General features: G+C 54.3%; 6 protein-coding genes across 6 annotated transcripts; all 6 read right to left on the bottom strand.

The window, feature by feature from the left end:
- Positions 1-472: 472 nt before the first annotated feature.
- On the bottom strand, positions 473-4,549 carry JKF63_07499 (uncharacterized protein; the record flags this gene model as incomplete). Its single annotated transcript, XM_067903436.1, has 1 exon — positions 473-4,549. The coding sequence occupies one exon, from the start codon at positions 4,547-4,549 to the stop codon at positions 473-475; it is 4,077 nt and encodes a 1,358-aa protein (XP_067758861.1).
- A 3,294-nt stretch (positions 4,550-7,843) lies between these two features.
- JKF63_07498 (uncharacterized protein) lies at positions 7,844-10,381 on the bottom strand (the record flags this gene model as incomplete). The annotated part of the gene is made up of 1 exon (XM_067903435.1): positions 7,844-10,381. One exon carries the CDS (start codon positions 10,379-10,381, stop codon positions 7,844-7,846), a length of 2,538 nt encoding a protein of 845 aa, XP_067758860.1.
- A 3,162-nt stretch (positions 10,382-13,543) lies between these two features.
- Positions 13,544-14,014, bottom strand: JKF63_07497 (uncharacterized protein; the record flags this gene model as incomplete). Its single annotated transcript, XM_067903434.1, has 1 exon — positions 13,544-14,014. One exon carries the CDS (start codon positions 14,012-14,014, stop codon positions 13,544-13,546), a length of 471 nt encoding a protein of 156 aa, XP_067758859.1.
- Positions 14,015-15,159: 1,145 nt separating this feature from the next.
- Positions 15,160-16,980, bottom strand: JKF63_07496 (uncharacterized protein; the record flags this gene model as incomplete). Its single annotated transcript, XM_067903433.1, has 1 exon — positions 15,160-16,980. The coding sequence occupies one exon, from the start codon at positions 16,978-16,980 to the stop codon at positions 15,160-15,162; it is 1,821 nt and encodes a 606-aa protein (XP_067758858.1).
- A 532-nt stretch (positions 16,981-17,512) lies between these two features.
- On the bottom strand, positions 17,513-17,926 carry JKF63_07495 (uncharacterized protein; the record flags this gene model as incomplete). Its single annotated transcript, XM_067903432.1, has 1 exon — positions 17,513-17,926. The coding sequence occupies one exon, from the start codon at positions 17,924-17,926 to the stop codon at positions 17,513-17,515; it is 414 nt and encodes a 137-aa protein (XP_067758857.1).
- Positions 17,927-18,227: 301 nt separating this feature from the next.
- JKF63_07494 (uncharacterized protein) lies at positions 18,228-18,515 on the bottom strand (the record flags this gene model as incomplete). Its single annotated transcript, XM_067903431.1, has 1 exon — positions 18,228-18,515. One exon carries the CDS (start codon positions 18,513-18,515, stop codon positions 18,228-18,230), a length of 288 nt encoding a protein of 95 aa, XP_067758856.1.
- Positions 18,516-24,503: the final 5,988 nt, after the last annotated feature.

Here is a 24,503-nt window from a genome sequence, read left to right as displayed (position 1 = left end):
CCATCACCACCGGCGGCGTTTCAGCGTTCGCAGGAGGATGTCGTGGCTGTGTGGCCTCCCCGCAGAGAGGGTGCGCTGGGCCCTCTCGATATCTCCCCCCTCCCTCCCCCTCCACATAGCCCACACGCGCATACACGAACAGGGGGTGGCTGTTGTTATCGGCAGGGTTGTGGAGACATCGAGAGAGAGGGGGAGGGGGTTAGCGGAAGTCAATAGAAGGGAGAGAGGAGAACCACACTGCAAAAGCCCTACTTTTGTGTGAGGTGTGTGGTGTTGCAACGCACCAACGCCCGCAGAATGGGGAGGGGAGGAAGAGGGGCAGCTAAACCCCCTCCCCACCCCCATAGTCTCTCTCTCTCATCCCCATAACACAACCTGCAAGCCACGGTGCGCCTCTCACAGATCGTATGCGCACTTCCCCCCCCCCCCGTTAGCCTCAGGAGGGCACTGGTGCTCAGGACATCAAGAACTTTCATGGTCCTGTGTTGTAAGAGAAAGGGCTGGGACGCCGCTGTGGTTCCCTCGCCTGGTCATGGGACCCATCGCGCGGCTGTAGGGCAGTCAACGCCAGCGTTCGATTTCCTGAGACCCAGCGATATATAAAGTAAAGGTTCATGCGCGCGGCACGCTGCAGTGCGATGGTGCACTCCTCCGGGGCGCACAAATCAAACGCAACTCGCTCATACAACGGAACGCACAAATAGTACAGCTTCAGAAACTGCAGAGAGCGAGCGATGTTGTACAGGACCTCCCCGATGCCTGCAGTCGGCTCGAGAGCCAAGCGCAGATGCTGATACCGAGTCAGGTAGTAGATGGCCGCCGACACGCAGGCCTCACGAGACCGAGTTCGCTTTCGGTGGCTGCAGAGAAGATAGGAAAGGCCCACCATGAAGTTTAGCAGAATATCTGACGGTCTCTCTCGTTGTGCCATCAAGTATAAATTCAGCACTCGTGTGTAACTGCGTGTTTGGTGGTATCGGTTGGACAGCAGAACCAGAAGTGCCGGATCGTTGTAGCCGTCCGCAACGGCGCGGTACAAGATAGAGCTTCGATCGTAGCAGCGGTTCAGTACACTGTGCATCAGCTCCACAACCTCATGGCGCTTGTCCTCAGCAGTGTCCTGCTGCAGGAGCCGGAGCCCTACCCGGTAGGCATCCTCGCTCTCACCCGCGGCAAGTGCCGCTCGCAACACCGCCAGCCGAAGCGGCCGCTCGAGTCCATTCCCCATCTGCCGCAGTCGGCGCTTCTGTGAGAAATGTGTGAGTGCCACAAACGCAAATTCGCGCGCCTCGGTGAACTGGCCCACGGCGCTGTAGCACTCCACGATGGCGACGGCGAGCGAGATGAGGCCCGCTTTCCCCAAGACAGCCACCGCTTCACCGAGCGTCACCTTGTCCTCCATCCCAGTACCAGCCGGAATCCCGGCAGCGGCATTGACCTTGTCGCTAGTCTCCGCCAAGTCAGCCCATGGATTCGAAACACTGTCGCGGCCCTCCCCGCCCCGCACCCCACCCCCCGGTGTGAAACTGGAGGCATCCAAAAAGAGTTGCGCCATAGCGGGATCTTGAAACTGTTTACTAACCTCCTCTAACGAGGGAAGCTCATACACCTCCGGGAGTGCATCCTCTGCATCCTCGTCGGGTTGTCCATCACCCCCAACGAGGGATGTATCGGCTCCTCCCATGTTTCCCAACGACTTGACCGGCTTTGCTTCTGTGTTTGCTATCGTCTCGGTCGCTGCCAGGAACCCCTCCAACTCCTCCAGATCTCTATCTCGCTCCCCTATAATCGTGTTATTTGAGCGTTCCACGGCAGGACCGCCGCTCTCCTTTTTCGTCCTCTTCCTCGTGCTTTTTCCCTCGATCCCCGACGATGCCTTCACCGCCTCGGTTACAGAAGGGGTCGTGTCGGTGGCTCTCCCACCGTCCCGGTTGCGCTTCGCTGGGGAACGAAGAGCGTCAGCGCTTCCCAGCTTCTCCTCAGCCTCGTCGATCACTTCCTCCACGGTGCATTTCGTTGCACTGCACTTGTCTGCCTCTGTCTCGACCTTGATGGACGCCGGCTGGTCGTCAACAGCTCCATCGCCCTCGGCCTTATCAGCCGACCAGAAAGCACACGGATCCATGTTGATCACCGCAGTGCGTCGCTCCTCGGCCGTCTTGAACCGAGGTGCGTCCTTCTCGCCCTGCAAAACAACATCGCCGCCCTCCCCGCCATCGCCTCCGCCAAGCCCTTCCGGCTTGTTCGTGCCCAAGAAGTCACCATCCGCTGTCGTCTTCTCCGCGGCCAGGCGGCGGCGCCGGCGGTTGAACCGGAATATTGTCGAGGTGTCCTTGAGGTGCTCCTCCTCCTCCCGTCGATCCCAACCTGCAGCGAGCGACGCCGCCGCAGAGGCGCCGTAGACAGTCGTCGTTAGAGACTCCAGACCACGGCGAGCTAACTGCTGCCGTGCGACTGAAGTGGAAGCCCGGATAGACGCAGCCAGCGAAAAGGAGGTGCGTGCCAAAGTGTTGCTGCCGCCAGCTGAAGCGCCGCTGCCCACGATCCCAGCCAGACTTGATGCAGGGATAATAGCTGAGCTTGCACGCGTCATCGTTGGGAGGTAAAGAGAGGCTCCGCTACGACGCGACGACGTGCCAGGTGCGACGGATTGGGTGTCCCCGTCCTCCTCGCCGGACAGAAGCAACTCAAAAATCGAAACACCGAGCGCAATTGCTTCGACGTAGCGCTTTGCAGACTGAAACACGTGAACGAGAAACACGCCGAGCTGAATGCGCTGAAGGGCTGGCTCGTGCGTCGACGGTGTCAAGACGTCGACAGCGGCGGCTGTGTTCTTGCACTGATAGAAGTAGTAACGACCAAGCAGGAGTCGGGCTTGCAGATGTGTGGGCTCCAGCTGTAGGACCTGCTCGGCGCACCCCTTCGCCTCCTCGTATAGTTCCCTTGCATACGCGCTTTGAGCCTTACCTTGGACGGCCGCGGCTAGAACTGTTTTGAGGTTTGCCTCTTCCTCTCTGAGGGCCTTCAAGCCATCTGTGGCCGCCTGCACCTGATCCAGAGGAGCTGTGTCCTGCATCAACGCCAGCTCCGCCTCTGCTACACTCACCTGCTTGGACACACGGTCGTAGACAAACTGGTGGTAGCGGGCCAGTGTCACATACACCTGTGTCGCCTCCGCATGCATGCCCACCTTCTGTAGAGAAAGGGCTGCATCGAGCAAGACATCGCCGTAGTCCTCCATCGAGCAGTTATCCACCAAGTACTGGAATACGTCGCGGCATGGCTGTTCGTAGACGCCACCGAGGAATGCGTAGGCCACACCTAGCCGAACGAGGAGATCTGGCGGAAGCTCCATCAAGTCGACATCCAGGCATCCAGCCGCCATGCGAAGGAGCTGCACCGTGTCAGAAAAGCTGCCCTGTTCGTTCAGTAGCTCGGCATGGACGTTGATAAGCGTGAGAAAGTTCTTCCGATCGTGCAGGGTGTAGAGCTCTATCCGCTCCCCATACAGTTGGTGAATCACGCCGTCTTGGTGTGCACCCGCGCCGCCAGTCCCACTCCCAAGTGGGTCGGAGGCCATGGAAGATGCAGCTGGTGAGGAAGGGAGGACGTCGTCGTCATTAAAACTAAATTCATCGAGCGGGGCCTCGGAGAGAATCGGCGGTCTTGGCGCTGTAGGGGCAGCAATCCCCGCAGTGGCGGGTGCTGCCGCGCTGTCTTGGTCAGCGTCCATGCCAAAAAAGCGAACACGCTTCGAAACGCGCGGTGCTGACGTAGACGAGGCTGGCTTTGGTGAGGTCAGCTCCTGCCCCGTGCCGGGAAGAGAAGACGGCACTTGAACGGTCGCCTCTGCACCGTGTCCAGCGGCCTCACCCTCCATGGCAGTTGCTTTACTCACAATCGCCGTCGGTCGCACTTGAAAGGCGTGCTTGACGCTGCTTTCGATCAGCCGCTGTAGCGACGCCCACTTACCGAGCTGGAAGTACAAAGATGAGAGAAGCGCAAAGACCTCGAAATCTCGACACCGGCTACTGTTCCATAAGGGCACCAACACGTTCGACGCTCGTCGAATCTCGCCCAGGCCAATAAGTAAGTCTGCCAATTGCAGTTGAAGCGCACGGTACCGCTCCTGGTTCTTTTCCAGTGCTGACATACGCTGCAAGCAAACCACAGACTTGTAGTAGAGCTGCTGTGTCATGAAATCGTGCAGCAACTCCTCCCATAGAACGATGTCGCGCGCCAAGAAAGCCTGAAGGAGTCGGAAGTCACTGGCCTGGTCGAACTTGCCCTTCGACTCAGCGATCACTGCCAACAGGGCGAAGAGGTGAGCGGTGGGCCGGATGCGGAGCGCTTGCACCGCCTCCCGCTCTGCCGCTTGCGAGTCTCCTCGCAGGAAAGCATTCTGAGCGGCTGTGACGTGTGCTTCGAATGCCGAATGCAATGCACTCGAAGAGAACTCGCTGCGTTGCCCCTCGCGCCGCCGCTTCACAGTCGCCACGCTTCGCTGTGCTTCCGCCACCCCCGCACTTTCCTTTCGCTTCGGCGGCATCGATTAGCACTCCCTGCCCGTGGCAGTCGTGTCAACAGTAAAAACGAAGGACAAGACGGCAAGAAGGCCCTACGGGGAGGGGGAGGGGGATAAGAGAGAAACCTTCAGAGAGCGTCTGTCAGGGTATGGTGTTCATAGAATCGCTCTGTAGGAGATGATGACGATGGATGTAGTTTTTTTTCTTTTCCCCCACTCCCTCAAAAAAAAAAAAAAATGGAGCAACAACCTGCGAACTGTGAGTAGAAACACGGTGGGTTCTTTGTTTTCGTTTTTTGGGGGGCAAGAAAAAAAAGACGCATCCGCTTTTTTTCCTTGTATGGAGTGGACGCGTATATGTGTGCGCTTGCGGGTATGCGAGGGATATCTGTGTATAGGCCAACTACTCAAGCCTCCCCATATCTAGCCTTGGTGAATGTGTATCGGTCCAATTGAACCCAGAAAGGTTGCAGGAACGAAGAAGTGCAAGCGGGTGTGGGGGGGGGGGAACATCTGAGGTTCGGACCGCTGCGAACATGCGGAGAGCGACCTGTCAGCCATGCTCCAACGGTTGCTCGCTGGATCCCAGGCGCACAAAATAGGAGCGGCGTGCTGTCTACTTCACTTAATGTCCCCGCTCCAGGACCACCACCACTACCCCACCCAGCAGGGAGGAGTCCTCGAGAGGGGAGTAAAAGCACTGATTGGGAATTCGCTCGGAGAGAGTAAAAAGAATTTTTTCTTGTTTTTTGGGGCAGTTGTTTACCCCCCTTTTTTAAGATCTTGGCTCATAAAGAACAGAGAGAGAGAGAGAGAGAGGTGCATGTGTGTGTGTGTGTATTCCTTCCGCCTCCTCGCCATTTCTTCGTCCCCAGAACACAAGAAAAAATAGACAACCACAAATCAATAAAAAATCGACAGGCGACCCGGCACATCCGCCACAAACGCGCACAAACAGTTTTTTTTTTGCGCGCTCAGCGCGGAGAGAGAGAGAGAGAAACAGTGCACAGGGTAGAAGAGGTCGGCAGGGGAATCCTGCTCCACAGGATCTACTGGAGATGAGCGGAAAGGACAGAGTGAAGCACACCCCAGGATTAATACCCCCCCCAACTACCCTACACACCAGCCCCCGCACAATTTCTGTCATGTCTTCACTGAGACCAGCAAGTCAGCTGCCGCTAATCCTCATCCATACGATGTCGCACCAGTAGCGCCGCACGCCACCAGCGATGCCTGACAACCCGCCCCGCGTCTCAAGCAAAAAAAAAAACGCAAAAAAAAAAAAGAAAAAGCCCAGAGGGGAAAGAAGAAAAAAAAAATGTTTTGTATTTTTTTTCCTTCTTCCCCATTTCTTAAGACCAACCAGCAGCAAGACATGGTTCGCATTACATCAATAGCTGCCACCCACAAAACCTACACGTCCCACGCCGGCACATGAGACTACGTACCTGATAAGAGGCCAATATATATATATATATATATGAATATATATATATATATATCAAAAAGAAAAACAGATCCTATTTGACGGACTGAGTCACACCCAGACGGCTCTGCAATCTTCAAGCCTTGGTCGTGAACTTCATGAAGAAGTGCAGGAGAATTATAGTTACGATAAAGCCGGCGCAGCTTACGAGGAGCTGCGCGGGCTGGATGGTGAAGCCAGTGGGTTCTAGGTCATTCACCGGTTGGCGCGGACCAGCCTGGGGAACACGACGTTGAGTGACGCGCATTGTGATTTCGAAAGGGTGAAAGAGGGACGATCTGATGAAGGGGAGAGAGAAAGTAAGTAAAGGAAACTCGAAGGCCAAGTGAATCAAAAAAAAATGTGTGTGTGTGAAGTTTGCCTAAACACGGTGGAGAAAACTACATTGCCGGCAGTGGTACAGGCATAGTTGAAGGCATGCAGTGTAGGTCAGTGTGAGTGAGAGAGAAAGAGAGGTATACAGGAGAAGGTGCCAGAGAAAGGTAGAAAAGTCTGTTGCAGTAAAGAGAGGAGTTGGATGTGGAGGGAAGGCGTGAAGAGCCTACTAAAGTGACCCATGGAGGACAAGTGGCTGGCTATTTCTTCTTCCTTGATCCAGAACAACTGATCACCGAAAGGCCTTGAACAAGTAGAGGACACAGCCCCCCCCCCCCCCCACTTCCCCTTGCACCCTCAATATATATATATATATATATATATGCACACATACAGGATAATACCTGGATGTCTTCCTGCAGAAAAAAAAAATCCTCTTCGTTAGCCATGCGCGGACGCATAGGCTCATTGAGAGAAGATGATACCACAACCACACATGAACAGCGGAGAGACCGACCCCACTCATAAAAAAAAAAAGTCGGCTCGTTTGAACACACGTGGAAGTCTCCGAATTGCGCTGTGTAGTGTTTTCTTTTTGTGTGTGTGGGTGTGTGTGTGTGTATCCCCCCTTACGCTCTTTCAGCACAGTGATCAGTCAAAATAACCGTTTGTGCCGAGTACTACAATTTCTCTATACCGTCGTCCCGCGAAGAGGACCCACTCTATGTAAGCGCCGCCTTTGCAGCGCAAGCAGGAGAAGAGAGGCCTCTTCCTTCAGCCTCGAAAAAAAAAGGCCAAACACCACCGGGAACACGGATCTCACTCTCTCATGTTCAGTACACCGTTTTCGCTTTTTTTCCCCTCCACGAGCCTGTCCACTCTCTGCCGTGGGCAACACATGCGTTCCACGCCACTCGTTGCACTGGCCTGTTGCCCGCACATCGCGTGCTGTGAAGCAGCCGTACACACGCGCGGCAGCAACAGCAGACACAAACACCCCAGCACGGCCTCTGCCCCCAAAACGACGCAGGCGCCTCTACCCCGCAGGTCGATATACGCGGCGCATCCCTTTCAAGAGGAGGAGGGGGGGGTGGCCCAGTCTCCCCACCCCCCCACTAGGCATCGAGGGCCATGTGCGATCCCGCTCGAGCCTCACTGACACGTTGTCCGTCGCATGGGGATGGCGCAGATGCGTGTACTGTCGCATGCTACTCCGACGCAACACCATCCTCACACCTGACCACCGCGACATCGGAAGCGATGAATGCCTACGACTTTCACAAATCGGGGGGTGCTTGACCTCGTCACCACCAGCGGCGTTTCAGCGTTCGCAGGAGGATAGCGTGGCTGTGTGGCCTCCCCGCAGAGAGGGTGCGCTGGGCCCTCTCGATATCTCCCCCCTCCCTCCCCCTCCACATAGCCCACACGCGCATACACGAACAGGGGGTGGCCGTTGTTACCACGTTCGCCATTGAATCTGAAGGAAAAAAAATAGACACCGCAGTCAAGCTGTGGTGTCACGCGCAGCGATCGCCGTGAGAGGAATCCCAGCCTCCTGCTGCCTTGTAGAGTCGCTTGTACTTGGTTCTCTCTTCTGCTATCGACGCAAGTTGCTGTTCCTTGTCCAATAAAGCGCGAAGAAGCTCTTGGAGTTTCCTCTCCGGAGAGGAAGGCGCCACCGTTGCAGGAATGCCGTAGGGAGCCGGCAGTGACCCTGGAGTCGAAGAAGTGGAATGGGTGGTACATCCCACACCACCAGACGACGGCGGCGGTGGAAAGGCGAGCGGGTCCAGCATGACTCGCAGTGGTTCAGCAGCTACCACAGCCGTCTCACAACCTCTTGATAATGACTGAAGGCCGTCTGTCGCACGATATCCAGTAGCGCTCTTGTTGTTGCGTCTAACACCACTCGATTGCGCAGTAGGGAAGAACGGGCTGTTTGAGAACAAAGACTGCATTCCCCCTTTCCCGGCACTAACTGTTGCTGAAGGTTTGGCTTCCGGGCTGGCGCCAGTTGTGGATGACTGCGCTCGAGACGAGTCGGCAGCTTTTCTGTTCGACCCCTCCTGCTCTTTGACGAGTGGCGGCCAGACGACAACACCGCCTCTCATCGCCTTCGCAGCGTGCCCAAGAGGGGTGGCGCTTGAGGACAAGGTACCTGGCGCCGTCGATGCGGTTTGACAGGTGATACCCACACCAAACGTACTGTTGCTGTTGTTCTCATCCCCCTCGTGCGCCACACAAGTATCGGTGCTCTCTTCGCACAGCGGCGCTGACGAAGCAGTGCTGATCTCTGAAGTAGCAGAAGTGCGAGGACCTCTGGCCTCAGACGGTGACGTCAACTTCGCAAGCGGATTGGTGGGCGACAGGACACGACAAAGGCTTGGGGACACCGAGGGGGGATCGGAGGCCGAGAGCACTGCATTGGGCTCCGCCTCTGAACCCCTTACAGCTTTTCCCATCGTGGATACCGCTGGCGGGTCCCCGTATGCGTCAACGGCACTGGTACCTGCTGCCCACAAAGCAGGAAGAGCGGGTGTGCAGGACGAGAACACCTTATGGCACACCAACCTTCGCCACTTGAGCAACTCGAGGGCGCGCGACTTCCATCGTTTTTTTGCCGCCAGCGTCTTGGTGAAACGCGTGATACTCTCCGCATTGGCTGACTGCTCCTCCCGCAATGCGCGACGCAGCTCCTCTATCGTAGCCTGCCACGTATCCTTTTGACATGCCTCTGCAGCCTCCTTCGCGGTGTCATCTGACCTCGATGCTGCTGCGGTCTTCGGATCCGGTTCATCATGCGTGTTTGTTCGTGGTTGCGCCAAAAGTAGCGCACTTCTCTGCTCAGTGAGCTCTGCCCGGACTTGTGCCTCAACTTCTCTCTCACGCTGCGCGCACTCCTGCCGCAACTGACAAAGCTGTGCCCTCGCTAAAGCGCAGTCATCGCGCAGCTGCGCAATGAGGACTTCGGAGTTTTCTATTGCGTCATAGCAGCGACGGAGCTCTCTCTGCATGTAAATAAACTCACAGATCGATTGTTCGCTGGGCATGCTGTCTGAACCACGGCTGCACCGTGCAGTACACACGCCTTTCGACTGCTGTGAGTGGGGATGAGTGAGCGCAGAAGAGGACGACGCAGCACCCACCCCCTGTATTTCTCCGCTCCCACACATCTGACTTTCCACAGGCACACTTTCCCCATCCGACGTGCCCCCCGCGTGCCCTGATGCTCCACAAGGCATACTGGGGGCTGCGTTGCCTCTCTTTAACCTTGACGATGACGCACGCGCAGCGCCAACGAGACGAACATGCGTCAGCGGCACCTTCAAATCAGAGCTGCCAACTCTCGGAGGAGAGCATACAGCAGCAGATGGCGGAACCGCCTGGGCCAGTGGGAGAGTAGCTTGCGGCTTGTGCAACAACGCCTCCTGTTCGACCTCACCCCTTCTGGGTGACACTAGAGCAACGCAAGGCTCTGAGGGTGCTGCTGAACGCAGGTGAAGAAGACTGCGTCGTATTTTCGTTGGACCTTTCATCGTCACCTCAGTCGAAACAGGTATGGAGGAGGCCCTGGATGCTGAGGGAGACGATGCGCCTCGATGTTGTGCCCGAGATGAAACCTCAGCACGGGAGGTGCGGTATCGATGAAGCAGGGGAGCCCCACCCTTTGTAGAGCCCAGTGATACTGACGCGGGCTTGATACAAACCCTGTCCCTCTGAGGTGTGAAGGTCAGCGGCTGTGATGATGAGCGCCGCGCAACCGAGTCCACCTCCGGTGTCCTTTGCAATGAACTTTGACTGAGGCCAGGAGAGCTTGGAGAGGTGCCTGTCGCTCCTCCGGCCGGGTTAGTGAAAGTGGACAAGGCCGCTTCTGTCCCGTGTTTTTTTGCCGCATCTTCACCGCTGCTCGTGTCCCGCAGCGCTCGGCGCTTGTGTGCACTTGTAGGATAGTAGTTGACCTCCCCGTGCAAGGAGCGATACCCATGGGCTTCAGAGAGTGGTGAAAACGCTCTGGTTGACTGTAGCGCCGCATCAGCAGAAAGAGTTGCGGGCATTAGTACGAGAGAGAGAGAGAGAGACTTCACAAGAATGGGACTAGGAGACGCATGCGATGAGGGGGTCTATGTCTGACGGTAAAGGAACGGCGTGCAAGCAGATTTATAAGAGGGGAGAGGGGGGGGGGGGCAGACGTCCATCGACGTCGACCCCTTGCGCCGTGCAGAAAGGAGAAAAGAAGAGAGAAGTAATAACGAAGCTGGAGTACCGCGTCGATAAGGGAGGTGTGCCGCGCCGGTGCCGAATGTCGGCAAATGCACTGTGCCAACTGTGAGTGAGATCAAGACAGAAAATCACGCTCCAATGGAAAGGCAACATGCAGAAAGAGCAAAGGTGAGGAAGTGAAGAAGGTCAACATAGAAAGAGGGGATACGTAAGGGGCACACGACGCACCTTTGTTTTCACCACGTCCTCAGACAGTCGTGACTGTTGCCGAAAGAAAGGGCACTCCATCACCATGCCACTGCCACCCCCACGGGATGCTCTTCTCGGGGAAAGGGTGGCTTTGTCCTCTTCAAGCTGACTCATCAGAGCAGCATTGCTCAGCTCTCGTCAGCAGCGGCACTGTGACACAGAGTGGGGGAGAGAAGGGAGGGGGAAAGAAGTCATTTGAGAGGCCGTAGGGGGGGGGGAGGAGGGAGAAGGAGGAGAGAAGCCTTTTTTTTGTCTGTGCCTCGTCCACCTCCACGCTGTACTGCGGAGTCCAATGGCCGCAGAAATACAGAGCAAATCGGGGAGCTAGAAGACACGGAAGTGAGGGAGGGAGGAGGGGAGGAGGGGAGGAGAGGAGGAGAGGCGAGAGGCGAGAGCAGAGATTAACGCAGAAGGGAAGGGAAGCGGGTGTAGAAATGAAAACTAAAATTCATCACCACCGACCGAGCAAAGAAAAAAAAAACTGCAAAGGAGAGTGACAGGGGCTTCCATGGGGGAAGAGAAACGAAAACAAGCCATTCGAGATTCGCTGAACAACTTCTCAGGTGCTTTGTCCGAGAGGGAGAAAGGGTTGAAGAGGTCCTCTTTTTCGAGCTCGCCACCGCCACCACCACCACCACCACCCCCTACTTAACCTCTCCTAAAATCGAACGTACTGAGATGATGAAACAGTGTGAGCACAGTGGTGTTTGGGAGTTCGACCAGCGCGTGGAGAGGGGGAGGGCGCATCAACGTGCCTGGATACCACCACTACTCCAATACAAACCATGCAGCACGCCGTCAGTTGAGCAAAACGACCTACAATGAAGAGAAAAACGCATTCGAGAATTGTATGCTGTGCCGAACCTCTTCGAGTGGGCCCGCAAGTGCACACACACACACACACACACTTAAATGCAGAGAAGAGGTGGGGAGATAGAGCAGTGCATCGAAGGAGGAAGAAGAGGAGAGTGAATTTATTTTTTTTAAGGGAGAAAAAGAAGGGGGAGTGAGTTACTATTACGTTAACCCACGTGTGTGTGTGTGTGTGCCCGCACGCTCTCCAGCTGCTCATGAGTGCGTGAGCGTTTGCCTCATTCCTTTGATACGGGAGAGGAAAAAAAAAGTCTCCGAAGTCAGACACACACATTCGACACAAGCGCATAGGCACGAAGAAAGATATAATAAGAAAACAAAAATAGGAAAGAGCCTGCAAAAAAAAAACGATGGAGGTGAGATGCAATTGCCGGATGTAAAAATGAACATGCAAAAGGAAAAGTGTGACAAGGAACAAATAAGATTTGTGAAGTCGGTACAATGGGATGCAGAGAGAGAGGGGGGAGGGGGGGAAGGGAGAGATGCCCGAAGAAGCACTGTGGGAACAAGAAAACCAGCTTTAGGACGTGACAGACATCTCTCCCGCCTCTCCTGCCACCGTCATGAGAAGTGGTTATTGTAACCATAAGATGGAATGGGCCACATACTGTTCAGTCTTTTACTCATCACGGTCTTGCGGCGTGGCGCAGTACGTCCTGTCAGTGGGTCACAATACACTGGCTGCATCTCTTTCTCGGCTTCGCCCGCGACTCTCCACACCACGGTAAACTCCTCTGATTCCTGTCGTGTGTGAAGACACCCATCCACCCCTTTTTTTGCACAGGCCGACTGCTGGGGTTCCCCCCCCCCTCCCCGTCGCAGTACGGCGAGATCTTGGTGACCTTGCAGTCATATCAGTACACTGCTCACTTCTTCCTTCGCAGGGAACGCCATCGGCCGCATCGTCAGGCTCTACACCCAGTTGTACGCGCAGTTATACACGTCACGGAAGGGCTGACTATCGCTGAGTTCGCACGTACGCGAGTAGAGTAGACCCTTCCAACAGCATGCGGCAAACTACAGAGTTTCCTCTATGCTATCACGGCACGTGAGACAATAGAAATGCGGTGTGCGTGGTGGCCGGTGGTGTGAAAAAAAGGGGGAGGGTGAAAGATGACTTCCCATCCGAAAACAAAATTAGAAATATTATGAGGGTGAGGACAAGTGTGTGTCTGTGCGTGTGTGCAAAACGGAAAACGAGGACCAGAAGAAGACATGTCCGCAGGCAAGTGTTGCAGGCCGTGCAAGTTGTTAACTCACTATCTGGCTGTGTGTCGGCAGAAGAAAGAGAGAGGGAATCTCTAAAGTAAATTATTTTTTTGAATTGAGAAGTGCAGAACGGATGCAGTACTCGTAGTTTGCGTCTGTTGGCGCACACCCAGCACCACCCACGCCACAGTAGTGAGGGCTCATGTGATAAAATACAGACCCCTCTCTTCCGAGAAGGTCAGGAAATCCGAGGCAGCGCACGGACGTCGCAGAGGCTGACTCACCCACGAAGAACGCTCTCGAGAAGCTGGTCGTTGCCTTATTTCTCCTTCCCCGCTGATAAATCAACTCAATGTTCGATGAATAAGGCAAACGTGCGGAATATTCATGAAGGCAATGGAGATGAAAAATGAAAACATACACACACGCATGAGAGAGAAGATACACCGGAGGAGCATGCCTTTTCCATCAAGGTGACAAGCTCCCCTCTTGTGCTTTGAGTTGTTTATTTTTCTTTTTGGTGTGTATATGTGTGTGTGAGAGACAGGCTAAACAGCAATATGTGACGGGTGGAAAGGGGGGGGGGGGCTGCCACAAGGCGACTGTTAGAGAGACCTTTTCCCCCTTTTCCCATGTTTTTTTCGGCCATCAACGACGCCTCCGTGTCATCGATCGTATCGTGAAGGCAACTGCATCCACTTCATTTCATGCTTCGGGGAAGTGACTTGCGTTTTGCGGAAGCGTGCCACAGGACACTCCTCCTGCACGCGCTTTCCGAGCTGCTCAATCTGAAGTGGTGTCGCGCTGGGAGCGTCCACCATAACGTTCATTCCGCCCTCGGGGGTCTTTTCGAAGCGGATGTCGCGTAGATCCACGCCCATCTCATTTGCAATGTCACGGGCATGCGACTCACTACACCACTCGAGTGCCTTGTCAAGAAAACCACCGAGCGGCCCGCCTGGTGGGTAGCCGCCGAACCCATCAAAGGATCCACCCTTTCCGCCAAATAGGCTGAACCCACTGCCGCCACTTCTGCCCCCCAACCCACCAGAGGCACTGCTAGCGCCTCCCGAGAACCCCTTGGAAAAGCCGCTGGTGAATCTACTAAAAAAACAACGAGCAGCAGTGCGCTGCATTGTTGGTGTGCAGCACTACTGAGCAATAGTCCGCCTCTTCGCCGTTAGCAAAAGCCGTATGTTGGCACACGGTGTATAATGTCCCCCGACTTGCACCGGGGCCTTTCAGACTTGCTGCAGCGTGAGAAGCACTAGCTTTACACTCCCCCGCCCTTTAATACGATCGCAAGTCCATGAAAAAAAAAAGGCGCTTGGTTCCACCAGCACCGCGTCATTTGTTGCGCCGTCACAAAAGGTAAGCAGCGAAAGAAATAGAAAGAATAACGCATGGCACCCTGTGGACAGCACTAGTGGTGCTGGATAGGGAAGCGACTTGCACAACAGAGCTGAGGTACCTCTCGATACCGCGGAGGCCATCATTTGGCGAAGCAAAGAGACGGTGAGCAACATCTTCAGTGCTGTCTCATCAATTTTTCACTTTTTGAATTCTATTGCGTATAGTATTCTTCCCGGCGCTTCCATGGCCACAATAGCAAACATCCCAGCCATCTTGAGGAGGGGCTGTGATTTTCGAATATATATACGCGCTCGAAAACATGGTGGTTGTTGATACACCCCCACACACAAAAAGTGAACAGAAAAAGAAGCTCTCGACTGTGATCTGCAAGTCACGGATCCCGTGGACCCACCTCCAACATAATCCTTACGACCTCTACTGTGAATCGTATAGTAGTTTGTATAGAACACTCCGTGATGATGTGTGTGTTTGGGGGGGGCGGGGAGAGGGAAGGGGAGGAGGGGGGAAGGGAAAAAAAAGAAGCAAAAGAAAGAGAAGCCAGGCTGTGTATTTTTAGTGGCTGCTAATTCAGCATGTAAGGAACCGGCGCGCCCTCAAATCCTCTACCCAATACTCTCCTCTCCAGGAAAAAAAAATAAACACATCGAGTAGACTTATTCTTCACGTTCAGTTTTCGAAGAAGTGTAGAGTTGTTTTTGCTGTTGACGATGATGGAATGCCCCCTTTTTTTTTCCCGCACCGTGTGAAGCAATAAGGGTGGTGATGAGAAAGTCGGTTTCTGCCCGATCATCGCCACGGGTTGGTCGATTTTCCCGCAAAAAAAAAAAAAGAAAAACAGAAACGGAAACCGTTTTTTTGTTGTGGTTGTTGCCCCTAAAGAGCAGCGTCGAGGGACTCTCGTCCCTTTTTACAGGTGTGCGTGCGTGTTGAACATGTTAATCAGGCCGTTCGTAGAGCCGTCGTGATTGGAAACGGTGTTACCCGATTTAAGTTGCGGCAGGATAGACTTGGCAAGCACCTTGCCAAGCTCCACACCCCACTGATCATAACTGTTGATGCCCCAGATCGCACCCTGAACGAGAACCTTGTGCTCGTACATGGCTATGATGGCACCCAGCGCACGAGGAGTAAGAGCGTTCACCAAAATCGAGTTGCTGGGGCGGCTACCCGTAAACGTCTTGTGTGGAACCAAACGCTGAATGCCATCAGCCGACACACCAGACTTCACCAACTCTTGACGGACCTCCTCCGCGCTCTTTCCCACCATGAGCGCTTCTGTCTGCGCGAAGAAGTTGCTCATGAGGATCCGATGGTGATCGCCAACGCGGTTCTGGGTTTGGATGCAACCAATGAAGTCACACGGAATAATCTTGGTGCCCTGGTGAATGAGCTGGTAGAAAGCGTGCTGACCATTCGTGCCAGCCTCACCAAATATAATGGGGCCCGTCTGCACATCCACCGCGCCGGATCTCTTCGTGACACCTTTTCCATTGCTTTCCATGTCGAGTTGCTGGAGATAGGCCGGCAGACGCCATAGGTACTGATCGTAAGGCAGCACCGCCTGCGTCTCTGCGCCAAAAAAGTTGTTGTACCAGATGCCGACCAACGCCAGCATCATTGGCAAGTTCTTCTCAACCGGTGCAGAGCGAAAGTGGTTATCCATGACGTGCGCGCCAGTCAAAAACTCCACAAAGTTCTCGTAGCCAACCGAGAGCATCACCGAGAGACCGATTGCGGACCATACAGAGTAGCGGCCACCGACCCAGTCCCAGAATTCAAACATGTTCGCAGTGTCAATGCCGAACTCACGAACCTGCTCCGTATTGGTCGAGATGGCAACAAAATGCTTTGCAACGGCGCCATCCACGGGAATACGGTTGGCCTTGAGGTAGTCCATGAAAGCATTGCGTGCAGACATGGCATTCGTCAACGTCTCCTGGGTAGTAAAGGTCTTGCTGGCAATAATGAAGAGGGTCTCCTCTAGGTTCACCTGCTTCAAAACCTCGGCCATGTGCGTGCCATCGACGTTGGAGACAAAAAAACAGTGCAAATCACGCTTGGAAAACGGCTTTAGCGATTCGGAAACCATGACCGGGCCAAGATCGCTGCCGCCAATGCCGACATTGACGACAAAGTGAATGGCCTTGCCCGTCTGACCCCTCCATTCTCCACTGCGAACCTTTTCGGTGAAGTCCTTCATTTGAGCAAGCACGCGGTTCACATCAACCATAACATCCTTCCCATCCACATTGATCGGGCGGTTGCTGCGGTTACGCAGCGCCATGTGCAACACGGCGCGGTTCTCAGTAGAGTTCACCCGCTCCCCGTCAAACATGGCTTTGGCGAACCCCCGCACACCACGCTCCTCGGCCAGTGCAATCAGTGCATCTTTGACCTCGTCGTTGATGTGTGATTTGGAATAGTCAAGAAAGAGGAAATTGCTGACATCACTCTGCAAGTCAACCTCAAGCGAGTACCTCTGAAAGCGCTGGGGATCCTTCTCGAAGTGTGAGAGGATAGAATCGTTGCCATATTTCTCGTACAGGAACTGCAGGCGCTTCCACGAAGGCAAATCCAGAAGGCTTCTGTCTGTGGCTCCCAGCGCCTTTGTCCTGCGTGCGACCTCATAAGGGGCATTGAAAGTCGCCGTGGCCATGCTTGGGTTGCCACCGTTGCCTCCAGCAACCTCCAGCACGTGCGCACTCAGTTTGGAAGCATAATCACTCATTCTCGAATGAGTCCTGATGGACAATGCCAAAAGAAAATAGAAATTTCTGGGAGTCCGTGAATGATGCTCATAAAACGGAGATACAGCGAATGCAGCAATGATCCAGCTACTCAAAAGGGAGAGAAATAGTCTCCGCGCGTAAAAAAAGTCAGTAGAAAAAAAGGGAGTTTGCTGGAGTAACAGTGGGATGTGGGGTTAAAAAGACTGAAGTGGTGGAAGCATGGAGCATGGAGACGAAAGAAGCCATACATGCTGGCACGCACACCCGTACGAAAAAAAACTCTCGAGAGCCTTGACTAAAAAGCAGATACTCCAAGTGACGGAGGGCCAGTGCACGCATATGGTTGAATATTTTTTGACTCCTCTCAAGAACTAAACCCTTGATAGCTTAGCCAGCATCCTAATATTCGACAGCAAAATCATGAAGACACAAGGATTTTTTGATCCCCAGGATCCCTCTTCAAAGGTATGCATACCGAGAAGTGAAAAGCAAAAAGCTACACAATGCACTTTTACGCGCAGAATACGCAAACTAGCGGATACCCAACGCACGAGAGATCCTTTCCAGTACAAAATCCTTTTCAGTATCATACTTTTGCCCCTTGCTTGGTATCTCCAAAACGCAAGGCATCACCGCGTGGTGCTCTTCGATAAGATGACGAATATCATTCGCAATGTGCTGACAAATGATGACGATACCGATATCCCTGCGCCCACACAACGTTGTAAACGCCTCTTCGATCTCCGATAAGGGAGTCGATGAATTCACGACATAGTAGTTTGGTGGAGACACCCTGTGTTGCCCTGCGCCTGAGTTGTCCCCTCGGCTAGGCATCGCTCGGTTGTCGCCGACTCCGGCGAGAAGAAACCCGGTCACGGTGTCCTCATCACCGATGATGCCGACGATGCGCTGCTCACCGTTTCGGTACCGGAGAGGATTTGCCATAATCGCTAAAGAGTGTGAATCGCGCTACTTTTGCTGTGTGGGGATTTTTTTGTGAGAGAGCAGAGAAATAAGCTATGACATTAGAGTTCATTCGGAAATGCAGTGCAGTGATGAAGGGGAGGCAGGCTCAGCTACAAACGCTTTCTCGTTATAGAAGTCGGCGACAGGAATCCCCCTGCCACTACTCTTCTTGTCAATCAAGGGAGGAATATCCTCATCTTTGACAGTGCGGGGAGAGAGGCACATACGAGCTCATCGAGTTTTTCTTGGAATCAGCACAGATGCGTGACTATAAAAAATGTCATGCCCTCCATTCCTCGTAGATGATCTTCTTGCTGTCAAGGGCTGAAGACCTGCCGGCTGCTGGAGGTGCCAGCATTCCTAGGGCATTTTCTCCCTCACTCGCGTCTGGATACTTCCGTGCCAAATACCTCTGCAAGAGCAGTTCGTCAACTATGCATGCAGCCTCACCAGTGACAATGCTCAAGGCGCTTTCTGTACTTACAGGTTCATCCACGACTTTGGAAGAAATTTTCGGTTTTTCGCCACCGCCACTTTCTCCTCCAAGCTTGATGATAGTCCGCCCCATCAGTCTGTGATACCTGCTAAATCTATCGAAAAGAAACATGGATGATCAGTAGACACAGTGTACTCATCAAGTTAAGACGAGAAGGCATAAACGAGGAGGTTGCTGTGATGCTGAACAGCCCAGGCTGCGGCTGCTGCGAACGCCTGTGAGCGCTTCTCGAGAAGAGTCTTTGCAGATTTGCTTCTAGGTTCCGCTCGATTGCCCATACAGGTACGCATTCGTGACCCAGATGCCTAAAGTATGCGCATTCTCTCTGATGGGAATGCATACAGGAGAGAGATGTTGCAAAACAGCACAAGCTCCTCGATTAATCATTAGAGGCGTTGTTCAACCGTTTTTTTGAGGTAAAAGGCATCCATATGCTCTTCAGAGTACGGGATGATAGAGAGTTAGCGGAGAGCAGCCACCTACATAGGCCCGCAGTGCTGCTCCCTGAACTTAGAACCTCGATGTACTCGCTTTATTCTCGCTTGCACTAGCCTTGCGCAATCTCCGATGACAAAAAAAATACAATACACACACACTCTCCCTTTCTTTGACTTACATTACCCTCCTTTCACTGACTTACTCCAAGCAAGCGACCCCAAACGGTCCCCTCAGACCTACCCAGATGTCTCGCGCAACATCCCAGTCCGAGCTTATGAATACAGACCCTTACCTCGATTCCGTCACCAGCACCCTTCCTCATGCTCAGCTAAATTTTCATCTGGAAAGAGGGAAAACCTACGTTGCCGTGGGCAACACATGCGTTCCACGCCACTCTTTGCACTGGCCTGTTGCCCGCACATCGCGTGCTGTGAAGCAGCCGTACACACGCGCGGCAGCAACAGCAGACACAAACACCCCAGCACGGCCTCTACCCCGCAGGTCTATATACGCGGCGCATCCCTTTCAAGAGGAGGGGGGGCGGGGGGGGGCCCAGTCTCCCCACCCCCCCCACTAGGCATCGAGGGCCATTTGCGATCCCGCTCAAGCTTCACTGACACGTTGTCCGTCGTATGGGAATGGCGCAGATGCGTGTACTGTCGCATGCTACTCCGACGCAACACCATCCCCACACCTGACCACCGCGACATCGGAAGCGATGAATGCCTACGACTTTCACAAATCGGGGGCTGCTTGGCCCCGTGAGTGCCAGAGGCAGTTGGGTTTTGAGAAAGGGAAACGTCAAAACTTGACGACTGCAGTGAGAGCAAACCAAATCCTAACACTGTGCTCGAGAGTTCCTTGCCACTGGTGAGGCCAACCACGGTAAAAGAGAAAGTTTAAACGCGAGCTGCGGATTTCCGGGGAAAAATCCCGATGTTCTAAGCGCACGCGCCATGGGTTATTTTCTGAGCCACCCAATACTATCCCACCAAAAAAAATGCAGCCTGTAAAGCCAGGCTTCGAACATAGGCCAGCACACCAACCCGTGTCACAAAGGGGAGTCAAGTATTCTAGGAAAAAAAAAAAAGGCCACGACGACCCGTTTGGAAAAACTAAAAGATGAGAATGCACATTCATCCCCAAACCAACGCAGTTGAATTCACAACCTGGGGAGGGGGACCTCGGCCCTGCTGATCCGAGTGCCACTAAGACGCTCCGCTCCGAATATAAAATGATCCCCATTCTAATTCCAGTATCTTTTTGGAGCTTGCAGAGCTCACCGGGAGGGTTGCGACGGACAGGGGGGAGCCGGAACAGGGAAAACACGCCCCCAAACCCAGAACAATCCCCACCCTCACGCGACGCGGGAGCAGCCAAACAGTCGGCACAGTGCGCCGTCCCACTGCATTTTCCTTTCAAAACAAAAAGCAGGGCGCCGGGAAACGGCCCACTTGGAGCGGCCGAAAGGAAATACGCACCCCCACAACCGGCGCAGCGCGGCCCGAACCGGCCGACAACCCACACACAAGCCCCCGAAGAAAACCAGGCCTCGGGAAAGCCAGGATGGCTCCCCCAAACCCCCAAACCCCCAAACACCCCTGCGCGAAATATTTCGCCTGAACCACGAGCCCGGACAGAAGCAGTTTGCAACAGGGCCGTTTGCGGCGGGGGTGCACTTTTCACTGACCCCCGGGGGTGGCCAAGATACCCCTCCGGCGGGGCCCCGCCGGCGACGGGGGATTTATAGAAAACCGCCGATCCCCCGGATCCCCGTATACATTTCAGGGCGCGCCACTTGAGGCGACACAGCTGAAATGTTTTTGAAGAAAAACCAAATCTCCCAGCAGTCACCTTTTAGCTGGCCCCGCTGGCATTTCTACATAACGCCCCCCTCGGAAAGGAGCAGTAAACTCGCAAAAAAAAAGGACCACAGAGTTTCCCATTGATCTCTTTTCATGGGGCTATTCAGTATCGGCCTTTGCGCCGCAATAAATAGGCAAATAAAAAGCTCGCGGTCCACCCTTCAGAAGCCCCGTGTCCCCCCCCCCCCCTTAACTGTGGCGAGGGCTGGCGCAAACAACGACCGGTAACTCAACTGCCCCGTATTAGAGATGGCCGCGGTTTAGCTAAACGCACCCCTTGCGAGGGCAGAAGCCGTCGTCCGTTGCACGGCTTCTTCAAAAAGCCCTCCTTTTGTGAACAAAAAAACGCACAGAGTATGAAAAGAATGCCAGATACTCAGGGAGCAAGGGACTCCCGGCACGGCGGCGGTGATGTCCCAGCTTCTTCGGGGTAAGTCGGCGTTATGCGGCTTTTCTTTTGGCGGCGAAGGCGTTCAAACTCCCCCTGGGCGGGGGTGGTTTTGATCCCCCCTGGGATGATAGGCCCCCCGAGGCATAGGCATGAGTTTGTGGCGCTCGGGAAACTTTGATACAAACACGTCGCGAAGCCTCCACTGCAATAGTGGCTCTTTGGCCTCGCTTGCTGGGGTAACTTTTGGTTCTGGGGGGGAGGGCTCGTTCCATGACGCTTTTGCCGGTGTCGTCTCAATGCGCGCGTTTATTCCTTGAAAATCAGGCTAGTTTGAGACCTTGGATTTTTTGCGGAAATAGGAACTGGACAGTGGGTTTTTCTACTCGCAGCTGCCCGCTTATGGTCATTTTCTGCCGCTGCCATCTTATTGTTGTTAGGTATTCGCGCCAAGGCGATCGCCGAGAACATTCTCCGAGCCGCGGGGGACTTGAGAGAAACGCGGGTATGTAAAGTCCTATTTTTAAAGGAAAAAGCCCCTTTAACTAACGAAATTGATCCGCTCCCGTTTGTGGGGGTCGTTTCCGCTGCATAACTGGGGGATCCGCTAGGGTCTACCGAGCGGCGCTGGAACGGACTTCCGGGTTTCTGTTGGACTGCGATAAGCGCGGCGCATCTAGCCAGCTGGGTGGCCGGCACCGAAAACCAGCGCCCTAGACGGCAGAGAAAAAAACGATTAAATTTTTGGGGGGCTGTGACGCCCCCGAAGACACAACCTGAAGGATGTGGCTGGCGTCAATGGGGCCTGGAAACCCCACAAGAATAGGGGAGGTTTCATTTCAGCCTTTCAACAATGGATTGTCATCGAGGAAAGGCCCCGAATTTCATCAAACACATATTCCTACTTAGCGCCGGAGAAAAAAACCAGTAGGTTTAGGCTTTTCTCTTGTGCCTTTTGCGGCGCTCGCGATTCGAGGATTCTGGGCGTCGCCATCAGTGGAATCAAGGGTGAAGGTCACACGTGCACAAAAAAAATGACGGGCGGCGTTCACCTGGGAGATTCTCTCCGCTCCAGGAGGCCGGCGGCCGCCATGCAAAGCATGGGCGGGTGGGGGTGAGGGCGGGCTTACCCCGGGCCCCCCGCGGTCAGGCAGATTCCTACGCCGGATCCGGGGCAGGACACCAGTGAGAAGTAAGCACTCTACGGCGCAGGCGCGTGATGAGGTATTCTTGCAGACGGCGTTTCAATTACAAGCATGAAAAATCTCCAGCAACTCTGCTTTTCCGCAGTAATCAAGTTGTTCTTTCACAGATGCCAAAGGTGCCTAAATTTCAAGAGTTGGCGGCGGCTCCGGGCTTGGCTTTACATGGGGGGAAGTGTGAAACGTATTATTTCTGCTACCCGGATGTCTTGTTGAATCCTTGGGGGTGTGTGCGCCAAGTGCCCGGGTGTCATTGCAACCCCTCATTTGCTCACAGGGGAAACGCATTTCAGCCCAGTCAGGGAAAGAGCGCACATACTTTGTAGACTGTTTTCGATTATCAGGGCGGTGGGGCTTTTACGAAGCTCGTCCATCGTGAAAAAGAAAGTGTTTCGCTGACGCCTGTTGCCGTTCGAAACGCAGCCCAAAGCACACATGTTCGCATAGAAGAGGGTTGTCAATTACGCATTCATCCTCTGGGTCGGCGGCTGTTTTTGAGGATGGACCATCGCACCTTAGAGGTGAGGGCATGTCTCCGGCTAGGCTTCCTAGCTCACAGCCCGCGCCCTGAATGAATGAACTCGGCCGCACCTGTCGTATAAAACCTTGGGGGGGGGGGCGCGGCATCAACCCTTGTGTGTTTTATCGGTGCGGCGAGGAGCGGTCAACAAAAACACAGTGAGGCCCCCCCCCCCCCAGGCAAAAAACATAAGGGGCCGCCGCCAAAAGACGAACGTAGTGCTTTTTGAAAAAACCCAGGCGGTCCTGAAAAGGTTAACATACCGTTCTTTTACTTCAAGAGTTATGCTCTGTCGCTAGTGGAGGTTTCCGTAGTCACTGCTCACGTGGCTGGGTTGTCGCCTTTCGTGTGCTGCCCCGGACCCCGGAATTTCCAACAACTTTCGGCAGCTGTCTGGCGGGCGTGCGGGCGCCCCCCTCCCCCACGAGCCCCGAGAGCATATGGATGGATTCCTCTTAAATGGCGCGCGGGTTTGCAGCCACAAATCGCACCCTGGCGGGGCTAGGGTGGGTTACCCAGAAATCCGTGAAGCTTGTGTGCGGGCTGCTGCCGACCCAAGCCTTTGCAGCAGAGCAGTGTAGCAACCCAATGGGAGGGAACCCCCCTGGGCGCTGGAAGCACCCTTTGTTGAGCAAGCACGGGTGCCCAGGGGATGCCGGGCGTGCAATTGTTTTTCTCCCAGCAGCACCGCTCCTCCAGCTGCGGGCTTCATCGAACGTTTCCGGGCATCAGGGCGGATGTTGGGTGGTGGTGGCGGGGGCTCGTCCTCACTCAGCTCCGGGCCGGGGAACTCCTCTTTCGGTTCGGGGGGGGGGGGAAGTGGCTGGGTGCGGTGAAGTGCCGATAGTGTAAAACTCCATTCTCGATCGTACATTTGTTATCCCCACTGCGTCAAAAAAAAATTCTATACTTTGGGGTGGGGTTTGGTCTTTTGCAAGCGGTTCTAAAAATTGTCTGTGGGGCCCCCGGGGATGCTAGCCAACTACATTTATGCGTGCTCTCAGAGGGAATGATTGTCTTATTTTTTTCTTTGGGTGGCTCCTGTGCGGTGCTGCATGGGCCAAATCTTCCGCCGACCATATCTGCGCCAAAGGCCCCAGTTTCTTCCTCGCGAATCCGGGATTCTTTTTTTCCCAATGTGGGGGCATTTGAACGCACATGCTTCTCTATCTTTGCGCAGTCACTTATCAAGTGTATGCGCTTTCGGCAGAATGCGGGGTCTTCTGCGATGGCATAGTCGCGTAGTGGCATCAGACCTGGTGCGACAATTGTTTGAAGTCACCATGATCCAGCCCCTTCTTCATTTTGATGGAAAGGGTGATGGAGACAACGCTTGCCATACAACGGAGACTTCCTCTAAAAATTCTAGGCACCCAACAACGGGCACCGTGAGGACCCGTTCTCGAGCACGGTTGGTTTGTATGATCGCCAAAGAGGGCATCCAAAGGACAGAGGAGCAAGGGTGATAGACGAACACGACGAGGAGAAATCGGCATAACTCAACTAAAGATGAAGCTGGTGCGGAGTGCGGAGCATCTCCCAAATCTTGCCAGGTAAGTTGGTGAGGATCAGGTCACAAAAAATGATGAGAACAGCCCGAGATTTATCATGGGGTCGTTCAGATTTGAATGTGAATAGTTTGCACAC

This window comes from Porcisia hertigi, chromosome 12 (assembly GCF_017918235.1).
Source record: "Porcisia hertigi strain C119 chromosome 12, whole genome shotgun sequence".
NCBI classification, from domain to species: domain Eukaryota; phylum Euglenozoa; class Kinetoplastea; order Trypanosomatida; family Trypanosomatidae; genus Porcisia; species Porcisia hertigi.
Note: the sequence above shows the minus strand (reverse complement) of the source record. Positions and strands in the feature narration are given on the sequence as shown.